Source organism: Heterocephalus glaber, unplaced genomic scaffold (assembly GCF_053883595.1).
Source record: "Heterocephalus glaber isolate CG9 unplaced genomic scaffold, H.glaber_assembly_v1.0 deba00001509, whole genome shotgun sequence".
Lineage (NCBI taxonomy): Eukaryota > Metazoa > Chordata > Mammalia > Rodentia > Bathyergidae > Heterocephalus > Heterocephalus glaber.
Genome location: NW_028258325.1, coordinates 513,985 through 526,657, shown reverse-complemented (window position 1 = coordinate 526,657; position 12,673 = coordinate 513,985). Strand labels below are relative to the sequence as shown.

Genomic DNA, 12,673 nt, shown 5'->3' with positions numbered 1-12,673 from the left:
CATATTTTTATTTTCAGGAGGATTTGCATTTGTGTATGAAGCCCAAGACCTGGGAAGTGGCAGAGAGTATGCATTAAAGGTAATGAGGCCGGGGATGTAGCTCAGTGGTTCTGCTGCTTGCCTTGCAAGCGGAAGGTCCCGAGTTCGATCCCCAGCACCAAAAAAAGCAAACAAACAAAAAAGAAAGGTAATGAGAACAGCTGGACACTGGGTTAGTTTATTTACAGATATCTCTAGGACTGTTTTTGGAGGTGGGTCCTTGTTACTCATTTTGTATCTGCTTTACAGTTCAACCATCTGTCTTCTCTGTCTCTAGCTTGGGTTGAAGACACCTTCAAGGTGCTTCTGTCTGGTGGGGGTTGCTGGTCGGCCCTGGAGGGAGGGTGAAAGTGACCTCACTGTGAGCTCACAGCCCCCTGGTTCCATGTGGCAGAATTAGGGTCCAGGAATATGAGGAGTTCAGAACCCATTCATGTGGATTTGTGCTCACAGAGCTTGTGCTGGGGGTCGTGGTGGGATGGGAGGGGTCTGCATGACCTGGGTGCAGGGTGGGGCAGCTCTGGTGTTTCCCTGAGGCACAGGTCTCTCTGTGGGGGCTGGGTGGTCCCAGTGGTGGACTCCGAGGGGCCTGGCTTTGGCAGTCCCGGATGGGTTCCTGTGCCTCTGCCTGGCAGCTTCTCTTGCTCTCCTTGTCTGTCTTGTTTTACTTTGGCTCCTGTTTCTACTCTCTCTTGTGTCCTTGCCTTACAAGAACTGTTCAAGGGTCTCTAAGCTTCTGTCAGGTCAGATGTTAAAATGCAGCCAAACAGGTTGTGCGCTCTCAGATGTAGCGCCTTTTCTTTTCTGGGATGTTTGTCTAAGATAAGGCCTTGTGTAAAGTGCAAGGTAAATGGTCTTCAATCTTTCTTGTGTGCTATTCCCTGACAGCGATTACTGTCCAATGAAGAGGAAAAGAACAGAGCCATCATTCAGGAAGTTTGCTTCTTGGTATCCTTTTCCTGGGCCTGAGGGCTGGTGCCATCTCTTACAGAGCTACCAACCTGCATCAAGCTGTGACCACCAGCTGCCAGAAGCTGCTTTGTGTCATTCTGCATGATTTGTTAAAATTGCCCTTTTGCTTTTACCAGATTTCTTGCAGACCATCTCCAGTGAAAAGGAGTTTTCTTCCTGTTTTGTACTCCCCGGGTCATAGTAAAAAATTCAGATGTATTGGGAAGAGGGGTTGCTGTTCCTACCCCAGAGATCCCCACGCCTGGTGGTGGCCAGGACCTGGGGAGTGCCCTACCCTGCCCCGCCCCAGCTGAAGGCCTGGGTGAGGGCTGTGTGGACAGTCATGGTGCCGGCAGGCCTCCATGTGGCCTCCTGCTCAGCGCCTGCCACACGGATGGTGAGTCTGTGGGCTCTTCCTTCCTGTTCTCTGCCGCCGTGCCCACCCTCCCCGCACGGGGCCTCGCGTCGCTGCTGGCTGGGTCTGCTTCTCTTCTGTCCAAGCTCTGGCTGCTCAGCCGTGGCTAGCGTGGACACAGTACCCCTCACAGCCTCCCTGCCGTGCCGCCCCAGAGCCTCTTCCTGCCTGCACGTCGCTCTCTCCACTGCTTCTCCTGCACCCGGGCTTCTCACGGCGCTGTGTGGCCGTCCTCATGATTCTGCTCAGCTGAGATGTAAGGCAGTCCAGGTATCATGACTGGTCTCTCAGTGCTATGTGTGTTCTGAGTGCACAGAATTGCGGACATGTTCATGCACGTTCTCCTTTAACAAGATACCTGCAGAAAAAACTCTCCGGCCACCCCAACATTGTCCAGTTCTGCTCCGCAGCATCCATAGGAAAAGAGGAATCAGACACAGGCCAGGCAGAGTTCCTGCTGCTCACAGAGCTCTGCAGAGGTAAAGTCCCTCTGGAGCCCGGGTGCTACTCTCTGGTGTGTTCACCCTGCCATAAACTACTCCTCTTAGAAGGTGCTGGTCTCAGCCAGGAGGACAGGCCAGTCGTTTGGCGATCCGAGTCACCTAGAACAGGCTTAGCCGTGTCTCTGTCTGGGCTGCAGGCTCTGGGGGAACAGGGTCACCCATGTCTTCCCAGTGGCAAGGTGGGCCGGCACAGAAGAGGCGTTCAGTGAGCATGTGGGAAGGGAGGGGGACCGTGTGCTCTTGGCAAAGAGAGGAGCCCTTGGGGGCATGTGACCTCCTGAAGGTCACACCCAAGGAGGCATCAGGGTAGGGAGAGGCCTGTGTGTTGAGGAGGTGCCTGGCGGAGTGCTGTGATGGCCTCCTTCACTGTCCAGCACCGCTACTGGGTCCGCGCTCCATCTCAGGACCTGTGGTACTGCGAGGGAACTCGGCTAGGGCTGTGGCACAGTGGCTGTTTGCCTGGGTAGGGAGTATAGGGAGAGGGGGCCCAGGAGGAGCAGTGAGAGAGACTGAGGCAGGGAGCCCATGAAAGGCAACCCAGCCGTGTGAGCACTGCAGCCCATGGGCCACCACACAAGCTGCTCCAGTAGCCAGGATGGGCAGTGACGGGGCCTGGTAGAAGACAGAGGAGGCTGGGGCCTGAGTGCACAGCTGAGAGGAGGAGTGGAAGTCCTGGGGCTGGCTTAGCAGGAGGGAGAGGCGTGGAGGTGCAGGTGGGGCTGGGGCCCTGTGCTGAGTGGCGGGAGGGCAGGTGGCAGGCAGTGGTCTGTGCAGTGCTGGACCCTTCCCTGGCACAGGCAGAAGGTGGGGGCAGACTGGGAGCACCCTGAGTTGATGGCCCTGTCAAGAGGGCTCCTCCCAGCTGTGCCCTCACCTGTGCTTTCCCTCTGCTCAGCCGATGAGCAGGCGCCCTAGGCCCGGGGACACCTGTGTGCATGCAGGTTCACTGCTGTGGCCAGGACCTTGGTGCCTGAACTCCGCACAGTGGCCCTTGCGTGGATTTTTTTTTTTCCCTCAACTTTTTATTCTAAAGTTTTAAACCTACAGAGAACTTGCAGGAGGTGCAGTGGACACACAGGGCTCTCATTTGTATCCTTGTTCCGGATCGTGTTATCCCGTTCTGTGTTCTTGCTTCCATTTAAAGAGAAGTTGCAGAATAGCAAGTCCAGAGATCTTTTTTCTTACGTGTGGCCTAAGTGCAGTCCCAGACTTGTCCCTAAGGAAATCTCTGATGTGACAGCCAGGCTCTGCTGTCTTCAGCTGTCCCAGGGTCTTGGTCATACTGCCCCAGCCCCACGCAGCCCTGCGGCTCAGTACTGTGTTCAGTGTGAGCCTGCCTGTGTCCTTTTTGTTCTGAGTGATACGCGTTGTCTCCAGTCTGCTCTTTTGGGGTACACAGTGTCTGGGAACCAGTTCTGGGGCCCTGAGCCATCCCCACAGGTGGGGAAGATGCCAGCCCTGGCTCTGGATGCCTTCCACTCAGCTTTCACCTGGGTCCTTCCCCTTTGGGGATGTCTGTTACTGTGATTTTCAGTTACAAAAACGTGTGCTCAATGAAAAAGCTGAAGATATAGAGTTGAATAATGCTTATAAACCTGTTGTTCTTGGTTTTGTTTTGTTTTTGGCTCGAGACTGGGTCTCGTTGTGTGACTAGGCTGCCCTTTAACTAGCTCTGTAGCCCAGGCTGGCCACTGACTTGCAATGCTCCTGTCTCAGCTTCTTAAGTAGCTAGAATTACAAGCTGTCCTGACCTCTACACCTGGCTAGGGATTTACTACATGTACTTACTTTTTTAAACCCTCTTTTTAAAATCAAGAGTCTTTTGATGCCAGTAGAGTATGCCCCTTATCCATGAGGACTTTTTCCCAGACTGGCGGTGGATGCCTGAACCTAGGGGCAGGTCAGAGCCCTGATAGGAGCAGCATGATCGTGACAGCCGCTCTGGTATCCAGGACAGCTCCTGAGTCGCTAAGCACATACCCCGGGAAGATAGGCAGGGTGACCCTGTGGGGCAGTGTGAGGCTCCATCACACTTGGGCTGGCACACAGCACGAACGCTGTGGATCGCCTGTGTGTGGATTGTCCCACTCCATGTCTTTGGGCCACAGGTGACTGTGTAACGGAAGCTGCAGAGGGTGGACCTTGGGTGAGGGGTGGCCTCCTCACCCCACCACGCTCGGAGGCTGGGGGCTCCCTTGGCTGGGACAGTGTTGGTGACTCATGGGTGCATTGCTGGAGCTGCTGGGTCTGGCTGAGTCTCACACTGCACGGTGGGACAGATGGCGGTCAGGGTGTGATTCTGCCCACCCTGCACACTTGGCCACTGTGGGTTGAGGCCAGGTGGGGCTCCTGTCATCTAGCATTTTTGCAGGTGCTATTCAAAATCTGTGCCCCGCCCCACCATCATTTGGGAAAATCAGAAGCGTTTTCACTGGCTTTCTGGTTCTGAAGATCCCGGTCCTGGGGGGTTTGAACTGGAGCTATTGAGAAAAAGAGTTCGCTGCTGTGGCACTCCCCAGGGCGGGCCAGTGAAGGATGTGGCAGGTGGAGACTCAGTTGCTGTACCTGGCTGGTGCTGTGGGAAACAGGGTCCAGCTGCCCAGTTCCACCCTCCAAGGGAGGCCCTGCTCCCTTTCTTGGTGACTCATCGTCCTCACGAGGTTTGGTGTCTGCAGGGCTGCGGAGGGTGTGGCCCAGGATGCTTCACAGGGACTGGCCAGTGGGGCCAGAGTGGAGGTGCAGGGTGCTGGAGAGGTGGAGGACATGGGAACTGCTGTGCAGCAGCTTGTCAGGCTAAAGAGGCCTTCAGGCCGGGCTCCTGAAGCAGAGCCAATGGCTGGGAAGCTGGGAGCGCTGTCTTCCTCCACTGCAGGAGGTGCTGAGGAGAAGGGAGAGCTCTTTGGGCATTCCTTCCATCACCAGTAGAGTTTTATTTCTCTTTGTTTTGCAGCATGGGGATGGAACTCAGGGCCTCTTATGTGCTAGGCAAGCACTCTACTATTGAGTTATTTCTCAGCCGTGGAATTTTTACTTTTAAAAATAACCCCTTAGGGCCAGGGATTTAGCTCAGTGGTTTCGCCACTTGCTGCGCGAGCACATGGACCCGAGTTTGATCCCCGGTACCAAAAAAAAATAATAATAATAACCCCTTAATTCTCCCCAAGAATTAGCCACTGAGCACAGCCAGGATCACTGCCTGTGCTCCGCCCTCGGGCCTGGCCCTCCTTCCCTGGGCCAGCTGACTCTTCCTGAGCCTGTGTTCTTCCCAAAGCCTCAGCCCCTTAGTTGGTACAGAGACTGGGGGGCAGGTGTGGCTGAGGTGGCACGAGGTTCAGTCCAGCCAAGGTTGAGAGCCAGGGTGGCCTGGCTGGCAGAGCCTGAGCCCATTCCGGGCTCGTAGCTGGGAGGCATCCAGACTTGGTCTGGAATCCCTGCTGTGGGCCTACACCTGAAGCTCCTGCTTGAAAGTTGCATTACTAGAAAGCCTCACTCTGAGCTGCAGGAGACCAGAGACACAGAATCCTATGTTCCCTTTCTTCTAGAAGTTGCACAGGCCTGGAGGTTACTGATGCTGTCCTTGGAGCACTAGCATCCAGACTCTGGCACTCCTTGAAGCTTCTGCTGGCGCTGCTGTGTGCAGGCCCTGGGGTCCCTGCACTGTCTGGGCGAAGCTGACAGGCAGAGAAAGGGGTGCATGTTCAGATGAGGTGGGCAGTGAAGCCCCTGGATGGGGTATGAGGTGTGAGGCCAGCATACTTCGGAATGGGGAGGAGATGCAGTTCCCAGTGTGGGGCCCGGATCTCTTGGCTGAGGGCCTGTTTGGTGGCTGTGGCTGAGGTGTGGAGTGGGGCCTGGAGTGTTCTGGGCAGGGCATCCCGGGGACAGCTCTGTGGAGAGCAAGGTGCAGGGCCACAGAACCAAGACCAGGTTGGGTGTAGGTCAGAGGCCCGTGGCGACGCCATGCTTGGGGCTGCAGCTGACCCTGCGGGACCTACGATGAAGTGGGGTGGCTGGAGCTCAGCAGCCCCTGGAGAATGTGTGGGCGTGCACAGGGCACCAGCAGTGTCCCCGCCCCCAGCCCCAGGTGCTCGGCCCTGGGCCTGGCAGAGCTGGTGCTGGAGAGCAGCTGGGCGATGCCGGGCCCAGTGCGGGTCTGATGTTGTGTGCCATCTTGGAGACGCTGTGTTAGCAGGTGAACACTGTCCGCACCTGTCTACACAGACACGTTGGGAATTCCTGTCTGTCATCGTCACTGCAGGTGCTCCGCGGTCATTCCACATGGCCCAGTGAAGCATGTGCGTCCCTAATTCTCTCTGTGCCCAGCTACATGGGACCTGTTCCCCTCGCCTGGGCCTCCGCTGAATGGCCTTGGTTTTTGTGCTGTTCCGGGCTGCCTCGTCCCTGCCGCCCCAGGGGTGTCCTTGCTGTGACAGCTGTTGCCCACAGACCTCCTGCATCAGTAGAGGAGTGGCAGAGGTGGCACCAGCTGAACAGGCCTACTATAGGCGCTGATTGGCCTCAGATAAGCTAGTGGGTGCAAGGCCCTGCACCAGACAGAACCGGGAACACCCCCCACCGCACCCCAGCCAGGAGGGCAGGGCATTTTGTAGGCCCGGAATGATTGAATTCAATTGTCTTTTTTAGGGCAGCTGGTCGAATTTCTAAAGAAAATTGAAGCTAAAGGCCCTCTGCCCTGTGACACCATCCTGAAGATCTTCTACCAGACATGCAGAGCTGTGCAGCATATGCACAGGCAGAAGCCACCCATCATCCACAGAGACCTCAAGGTGCCAGCCGTGGGCACAGGTGCCCTCATGCCACTCTGTACCCTGGTCCCTTGCTGGGCTGAGGACTTGTGAGCGCTGCCCCTGCGGGTCTCAGGCGCTCCTGTCCACTGGGCTCAGGCAGTGCTCCTGCTCTTCTGCCTCCCTGGTGTGGGCATCCTGGCACCCATGCACGGGCCGCCCTGTGTCCGCCTCAGGGCTCCTGCCACGCCGTCCTGTCCTGCAGGGCCTCTGTCTCTGGAGTTGACCTGGGCAGCCCTTCAGCATGGTGGGGTGGGAGTCACAGTCTTGGATATGGTGTTCACCTTTTCCTGATTATTAACGCCAGTGACTATTTCTGTGTTTACAGTCATCAGTGCCTTGTGCTTTAGTTGGCTTCCCTTTAGTTTTTACCTTTTTTCTCTTTCTTCATGGGCTGACAAGTTTGATTCATTGGAGCTCTGTGTGTCCTGCACTGAGCTTTCTAAGGCTGTGTGTGCTGCAGGAGTCTTCTGGTTTTGGCCTGGTTTGTACTCTGCTGTTGTGTTTTGCAGATAAACCCCAGACTTGAGAGAATCATCCAGTGTCCACCAAGCTTTTCCTTGGCCTGACTCTTCACCGAGGCAGATTGTTTGTGCTGAAGAGTTTTTAAGCTGTTTCACCCCCATCTATGGGAGCCAGATGTTTCTTACATCAGTGTAGCACTCTGGCCAGCAAAGCAAACGTAATCCTGGGAGATCAGCTTATGTCAGCCTTTACCAAAGTGTGGTCGGGCAGTGCATCCCTGCCAGGCCTTGGAAGAAGCGCCCCATGCTTTGGGTCTACCGGGCCCCTGCGGTTCCTCCCAGTGCTCAGTCTGCCTTTACTGACTCGGGTGTCACTCACCTGGAACTGTCCGGGTGTGTGGTACAGAGCCTGGATGCCCACCGGGCCTGGTGTCCAGAGCCACAGCTGCCTTATCCAGGGAGGGCTCTGCCCAGGGGCTGGTCGCCTGCCTGGCCCCCTGAGTTTCTGGCCTCTGTGTGCCTGTGAGGTCCCAGGATGCGGGGCGCTGCCTCACGTGCCATGTGGTGTCGGCCTCAGCGCCGTCCCTTCCATCTCGTTGTGCCCTCCGCCTCCTCGGCCCAGGGTCTGGAAGCAGTTTTCCACGGTGTGTCTCTGCTTGGGGAGGTTCTGTCCTCTCTGCCTTTCACCGGGAGTTAGTTCTGCCTTACGAGTCCTCCCATAAAACTCAGATAGCGTAGTGACCCTGGCCTGTCATTGGCCCCCCAAATTCAGACATTTGGAAAATAGGGTCTGAGGTGACTGGTGGCCAGACCCGTCCCTTGCTGCAGACAGCCGTCCGCCTGTGCTGGGCTCCATCAGAGACTCTCCTCTCCCTCCTGCCTCTTGCCTTCCTGTCTTTCTCATGCATTCTGTCATTTCTTTCTCCTCCTTTTGGACTTGGTGTCCAGTGCTTTTGGGTGCTTGTAGCAGGATTATCTTCCGAGGTTCCAGAAGCACGGTGCTGAGCTCACTGAGTGGGAAATGGGGGGGTCTTCTTGGGGCTGTGTTTCTGTTGTCCTTCCCCTGTGGTTTCCACGTGCTCTGTGGCTGCCCTGCTGCCCTTCGGAGTGCTTTGGTGACCGAGTGTCACTTGAGTGCTATAGGAGTCTTCAGGAGGCCAGCAGAACGTTTTTTCCTGTTGCCTCTTGTGGACTTGGGTCCTGTCTGCTATGGGAAGCTCTCTCCTTCTCCTCTTGGCCCGACTGCGATACGGCATGTCCTCTCCATGTCCCCACAGGGCACCTTGTGGTGAGTGTGGTGCTCACTGGGTCGTGTCCTTGGGCCAGCGCCTGTGCTGTGACCAAAGCCTGGCACAGAGGCCTGTCTGCTTCTGTTTGCTCTTTGTGTCTCTATGAGCTTTTGAATGAGTTGTCAGGTTCCACTCAGACTTCTGGGAATTGATTGCAATTTCTGTGACTCTGTAGCAGGGCTGACAGACTGCTGTGAGGGCATTAGGGCTGTGGCACAGCTGGCCACAGGTCTTGGCCGCAGCAGCCTCCAGAATGCTCACCTGAGCAGTGGGTGTGGTGAGCCCAGAGTCTGTGGAAAGGAGTTGGAATCCTGCATTGTTTCGTGTGTCTGAAATGCTAATCTATCTTTGAGCCCCTCCCCTAGGTGTTTAAAAATGTAAAGTCTCGGCCAGGGATTTAGCTCAGTGGTTTCGCCGCCTGCTATGCAAGCGCAAGGACCCGAGTTCGATCCCCGGCACCAAAAAAACCAAACCAAAACAAAATAAAAATGTAAAAACTGTTCCTAGATTGTGGATTGTGGCTAGAGTTGGCTTATGCAGGGTCCCTCTGCTGTCACCCTTAGTGCTGTGACCCTTCATGCTGTGATGTCTTAATGACACTGTGGTACTGTGTCGGGAGCTTGTTAGGATTCCCTTTGTGATTTGTATTTAAATTTTATCTCAGTTGTTTTATGGTTTTCTGTACGAGAGGTCTTTTTGTGTCTTTTATTAGGTTTGTTCGTGGGTTGTTACGTTTAATTTAGTTTCAGGTGACATATGTTCTTTCATCTTTTGGCTTTTCTGGAGGCTCTTTGTATGTCCTGTGATTACTTGGGCTTATCTGTTTGATTTATAGTGATCTTAACTTTTATTTTTCTTAGTTGTGGGTATGTTGCTTCTGATTAGAAACAATTGAAGACGAGGCCCAGTCCCCTTGGAGAAAGGCTTTTGGCTGAGCTCCGTGTGTCCCTCCTCCCCAGCTCTGCCTGGCGGAGTCCCCCCGGGCCTGGGGCACCACCTGCATTGCTGCTGCTGGTGTGGAGCTTGTTGCCTCTCTGCAGTGGGGCTGCAGTCAGCAAAGGCTGTGGCCGGTGTCCTCACCCCGGCCGGCTCGGGCCGTCTGCTGGTCCTGTCTGGCGCACCTGTTATTTTTGCTGAGGTCCGAACTCCCCGTGTCCCCCCAAGTTCATGGACTGTCTTCTGGCATCTTGCAGGTTGAGAACTTGTTGCTTAGCAGCCAGGGGACCATTAAGCTGTGTGACTTTGGCAGTGCCACCACCATCTCCCACTGCCCCGACTACAGCTGGAGTGCCCAGAGGCGAGCCGTGGTGGAGGAGGAGGTGAGGCCGGGGTGGCGCCACGCCCCGAGGAGGCCACACCCTGCCCCTGTCCTCTCTGCCTGTGCTCCTTTCGGCTCCTGTCACCCTCCGGGTGCAAGCTCAGGGTGTCCCCAAGGACCGGGGTGGAGGCTACGGCACCAGGGCCAGGCCCCTCATCGTGCTCCAGTAGCCACAGACCACTGAGTGTGGCGTTTCGGCTTCTTCTCCTTTCGCCAAGTGGCCCTGAGAGTCTTAGGCCTTATTCTCTGGGATTTTAAAAAATTGTTGTAAAACACATGTAATGTGAACCTTATCACTGCAGTCATTCTGAGTGTCGGGTGCAGTGGCATCACGTATACTCGGCGTCACCGCCACTTACCTCCAGAGCTCCTCGGTCACCCACACGTGGATAGCTTTAAAACGTGGTTTAGAAGCAAGCTGGGGATTTAGCTCAGTGGCACCACAGCTGCCTCCCAAGCACAAGGTCCTGAATTCGATTCCCGGCACCAAAAAACAACAACCAGAAACATACCTATGGGACTCATCTCTCCCTGGGAGTCCCTGCTTGAGGCTGGGTTGTACCTACCTTCAGTTGAGGGCTCTGAGGCCCTTCTGGGGCCTCATGGGAGGACAGAGTGTGCCCAGCCTGCAGCAGAGCTTGGAAAGTTGCAGGATCAGTGCAGAACTAAAAACGTTCCTTGCCTGTAACTTCTCTGTGCAATGGTCACGGTTTTTTCTTCAGATCACAAGGAACACCACACCCATGTACAGGACACCGGAGATCGTGGACCTGTATTCCAACTTCCCTATCGGCGAGAAGCAGGACATCTGGGTGAGCCAGACACTGCTGGTGTGAGCCCCGGGGCCTGTGTGCAGCTGTGGCACCCAGCCTGGGCTGTGCTGGTGGAGCCGTGTGCTCCACAGCCCCCTTCCTTTTGCTGACCCTGGTCTTCATCTCACAGAGACTCACTTGCGTGCTAGTGGGGTGACGGGAGCAGAGCCAGCTGGTGTTGCCATGGCTTTCATGGAGACAGCATACAGCAGTGGAGCCTGCACGAGCCAAGTCTGTACCGGCTGCATCTTTGCTGGCCGGCTGATGCCCAGAGCTCTGCTCCTCAGGGCCATGTCCTATTGTCCGAGGGCAGCTCTCCATTCTCGCTGGCAGTGGGCAGCCAGCTCCACAGCAGTGCCTGCAGGGCATCCTCAGGCTAAGATGGGGTGACCCTGTCCACTCGAGATCTCGTCAGACCCTCACAGCTCAGCTCAGCCCCTTCCTCTGCCGGCTGCAAGGCCCCAGTTACCTTCTTGGGCTTTGACCTACTGGCTGTGAAACGAGCTTCCCACGAAGCCCTCCTTGGCTTCCTCGCTGTGCTAGAATGGCTCACAGGTCCCGGGGACATACTGACCTACACCTACTGGTTTATCATAAAGGGTATCCCTGAAAGTGAGTGAGGAGAGTCCCAGGAGGGGCGGGATGCGGATGCCCACCCTCCACATCCACCTGTCTCACCGCACTGTGCAGGCGCTCCCTGTACCCATCCTTTGGTTCTAGTTTAGTTCTGCAGTTCTGGGGACTGAGCCCAGGGCCAGGCCCAACTCTCTGGCCTGTGTCTGTGTGGGGTCTGAGTTGAGCCCACTATGCTAGGGTAATGGGGACCTATACCCTGTCATTGTTAGTTTGTCCCTCAGCAAGTGATGTGTGATGAGTGACCCTCAGCACATGTCTGGGCACAAGGACACAGCTGCCATGCTTCATCTGATCCCCAGTGTGCTGCTCCTGGCAGCTGGATAAGGGAAGTGTCTCAGTAACCACAGGCCCTGTCTGTCTACACGGGTGGATGTTCTGGGCAGAACGAATCCAGGGAGAGGTCAAGTCTGAAAACCACAGCAAAGTGCACCCCTCATGGTGCCTGGGGCTGTGGCTAGGAGTCATTGGGACCATGGGTCCCTGGCATCCGTTTGCCCCTCGTGTTAAGGTCCTTTCAGGTGCCCACTAGCCCACAGATCTTGATGCTTTAGTGTGACCTATAGGAATCTGAGGGGAATTGAGGGGCAGAGGGCACTCGGGATTGAACCCAGCACCTTTGCCTGAGCTATAGGCCAAGCCCTTTCTAAAATTGTTTCTTTTGAGACAGGGTCTCACTAGGTAAGTTGCCCAGGCTGGACAAACTCAGCCTCCCACAGTGCTGGGGGTGCAGGTGTGCACTACCACATCGGGCTGAAGGCGCCCTTTTGATGTGAAAATAAGGGTTTGCAACTTGCCACAGTGAGCTTGAGAGTTCAGTTTGCTGGATGAGAATGGAAGGAGCAAGGCTTCCGGTGTGGTGGATCCCACTGCCGACCTGCTCAGGCCCCTTGACATTTGTGAGCCAAACCAGGGTGGGACTGGTAAAATCGAGGGGATGAAAAGCCTGGCACGTGTTCTCCAGGGCATGAGGATGGATCGCCCTGTGCCTGGCTCTCAGCCTGTGTCCCAGAGACCACTGCTCAGCTTCTGCTCTCCTTGCAGGCCCTGGGCTGCATCTTGTACCTGCTGTGTTTCCGGCAGCACCCTTTTGAGGATGGAGCAAAACTGCGGATCGTCAATGGGAAGTACTCGATCCCTGCAAATGACACACGGTACACCGTCTTCCACGACCTCATCCGTGAGTCCTCCCAAATGTGCTACTGGGTGTCACCACCTACACCTCCCACTGCCACAGCTGTCCAGCAGTTCCCCGTAGCCCTGGCCTTTGTGATCTTAGGGTACTCTGAATGGCCAATTTTTTTGTTTTGTTGTCAGCACTGGGAGTTGACACTATGCCAGCACTGAGCTCTATCTCCAATCTGTTTTTTATTTTCCGACAGGGTCTTGCTAAGTTGCTCAGGCTGGCCTTGAAGTTGAGCATTTCTTGCCTCAGCCTTTCTCA

At 55.6% G+C, this 12,673-nt stretch overlaps 1 protein-coding gene across 12 annotated transcripts in view; it reads left to right on the top strand.

The window, feature by feature from the left end:
• Gak (cyclin G associated kinase) overlaps positions 1-12,673 on the top strand; it is a 42,745-nt gene that overhangs the window by 3,790 nt on the left and 26,282 nt on the right. For 11 of the 12 annotated variants that reach the window (XR_015441230.1, XR_015441229.1, XM_021260451.2 and 8 more), the window contains exons 2-8: positions 18-79; positions 928-987; positions 1,770-1,884; positions 6,553-6,695; positions 9,660-9,785; positions 10,507-10,596; positions 12,274-12,409. Coding sequence is in view for 10 of the 12 variants with exons in the window: in XM_021260451.2 (XP_021116110.1) it covers positions 18-79; positions 928-987; positions 1,770-1,884; positions 6,553-6,695; positions 9,660-9,785; positions 10,507-10,596; positions 12,274-12,409 (732 nt within the window). In the remaining 2 variants the exon portion in view is untranslated. The remainder of the gene's footprint in view (positions 1-17; positions 80-927; positions 988-1,769; positions 1,885-6,552; positions 6,696-9,659; positions 9,786-10,506; positions 10,597-12,273; positions 12,410-12,673) is intronic. The other variant, XM_021260450.2, reaches the window with a different exon arrangement.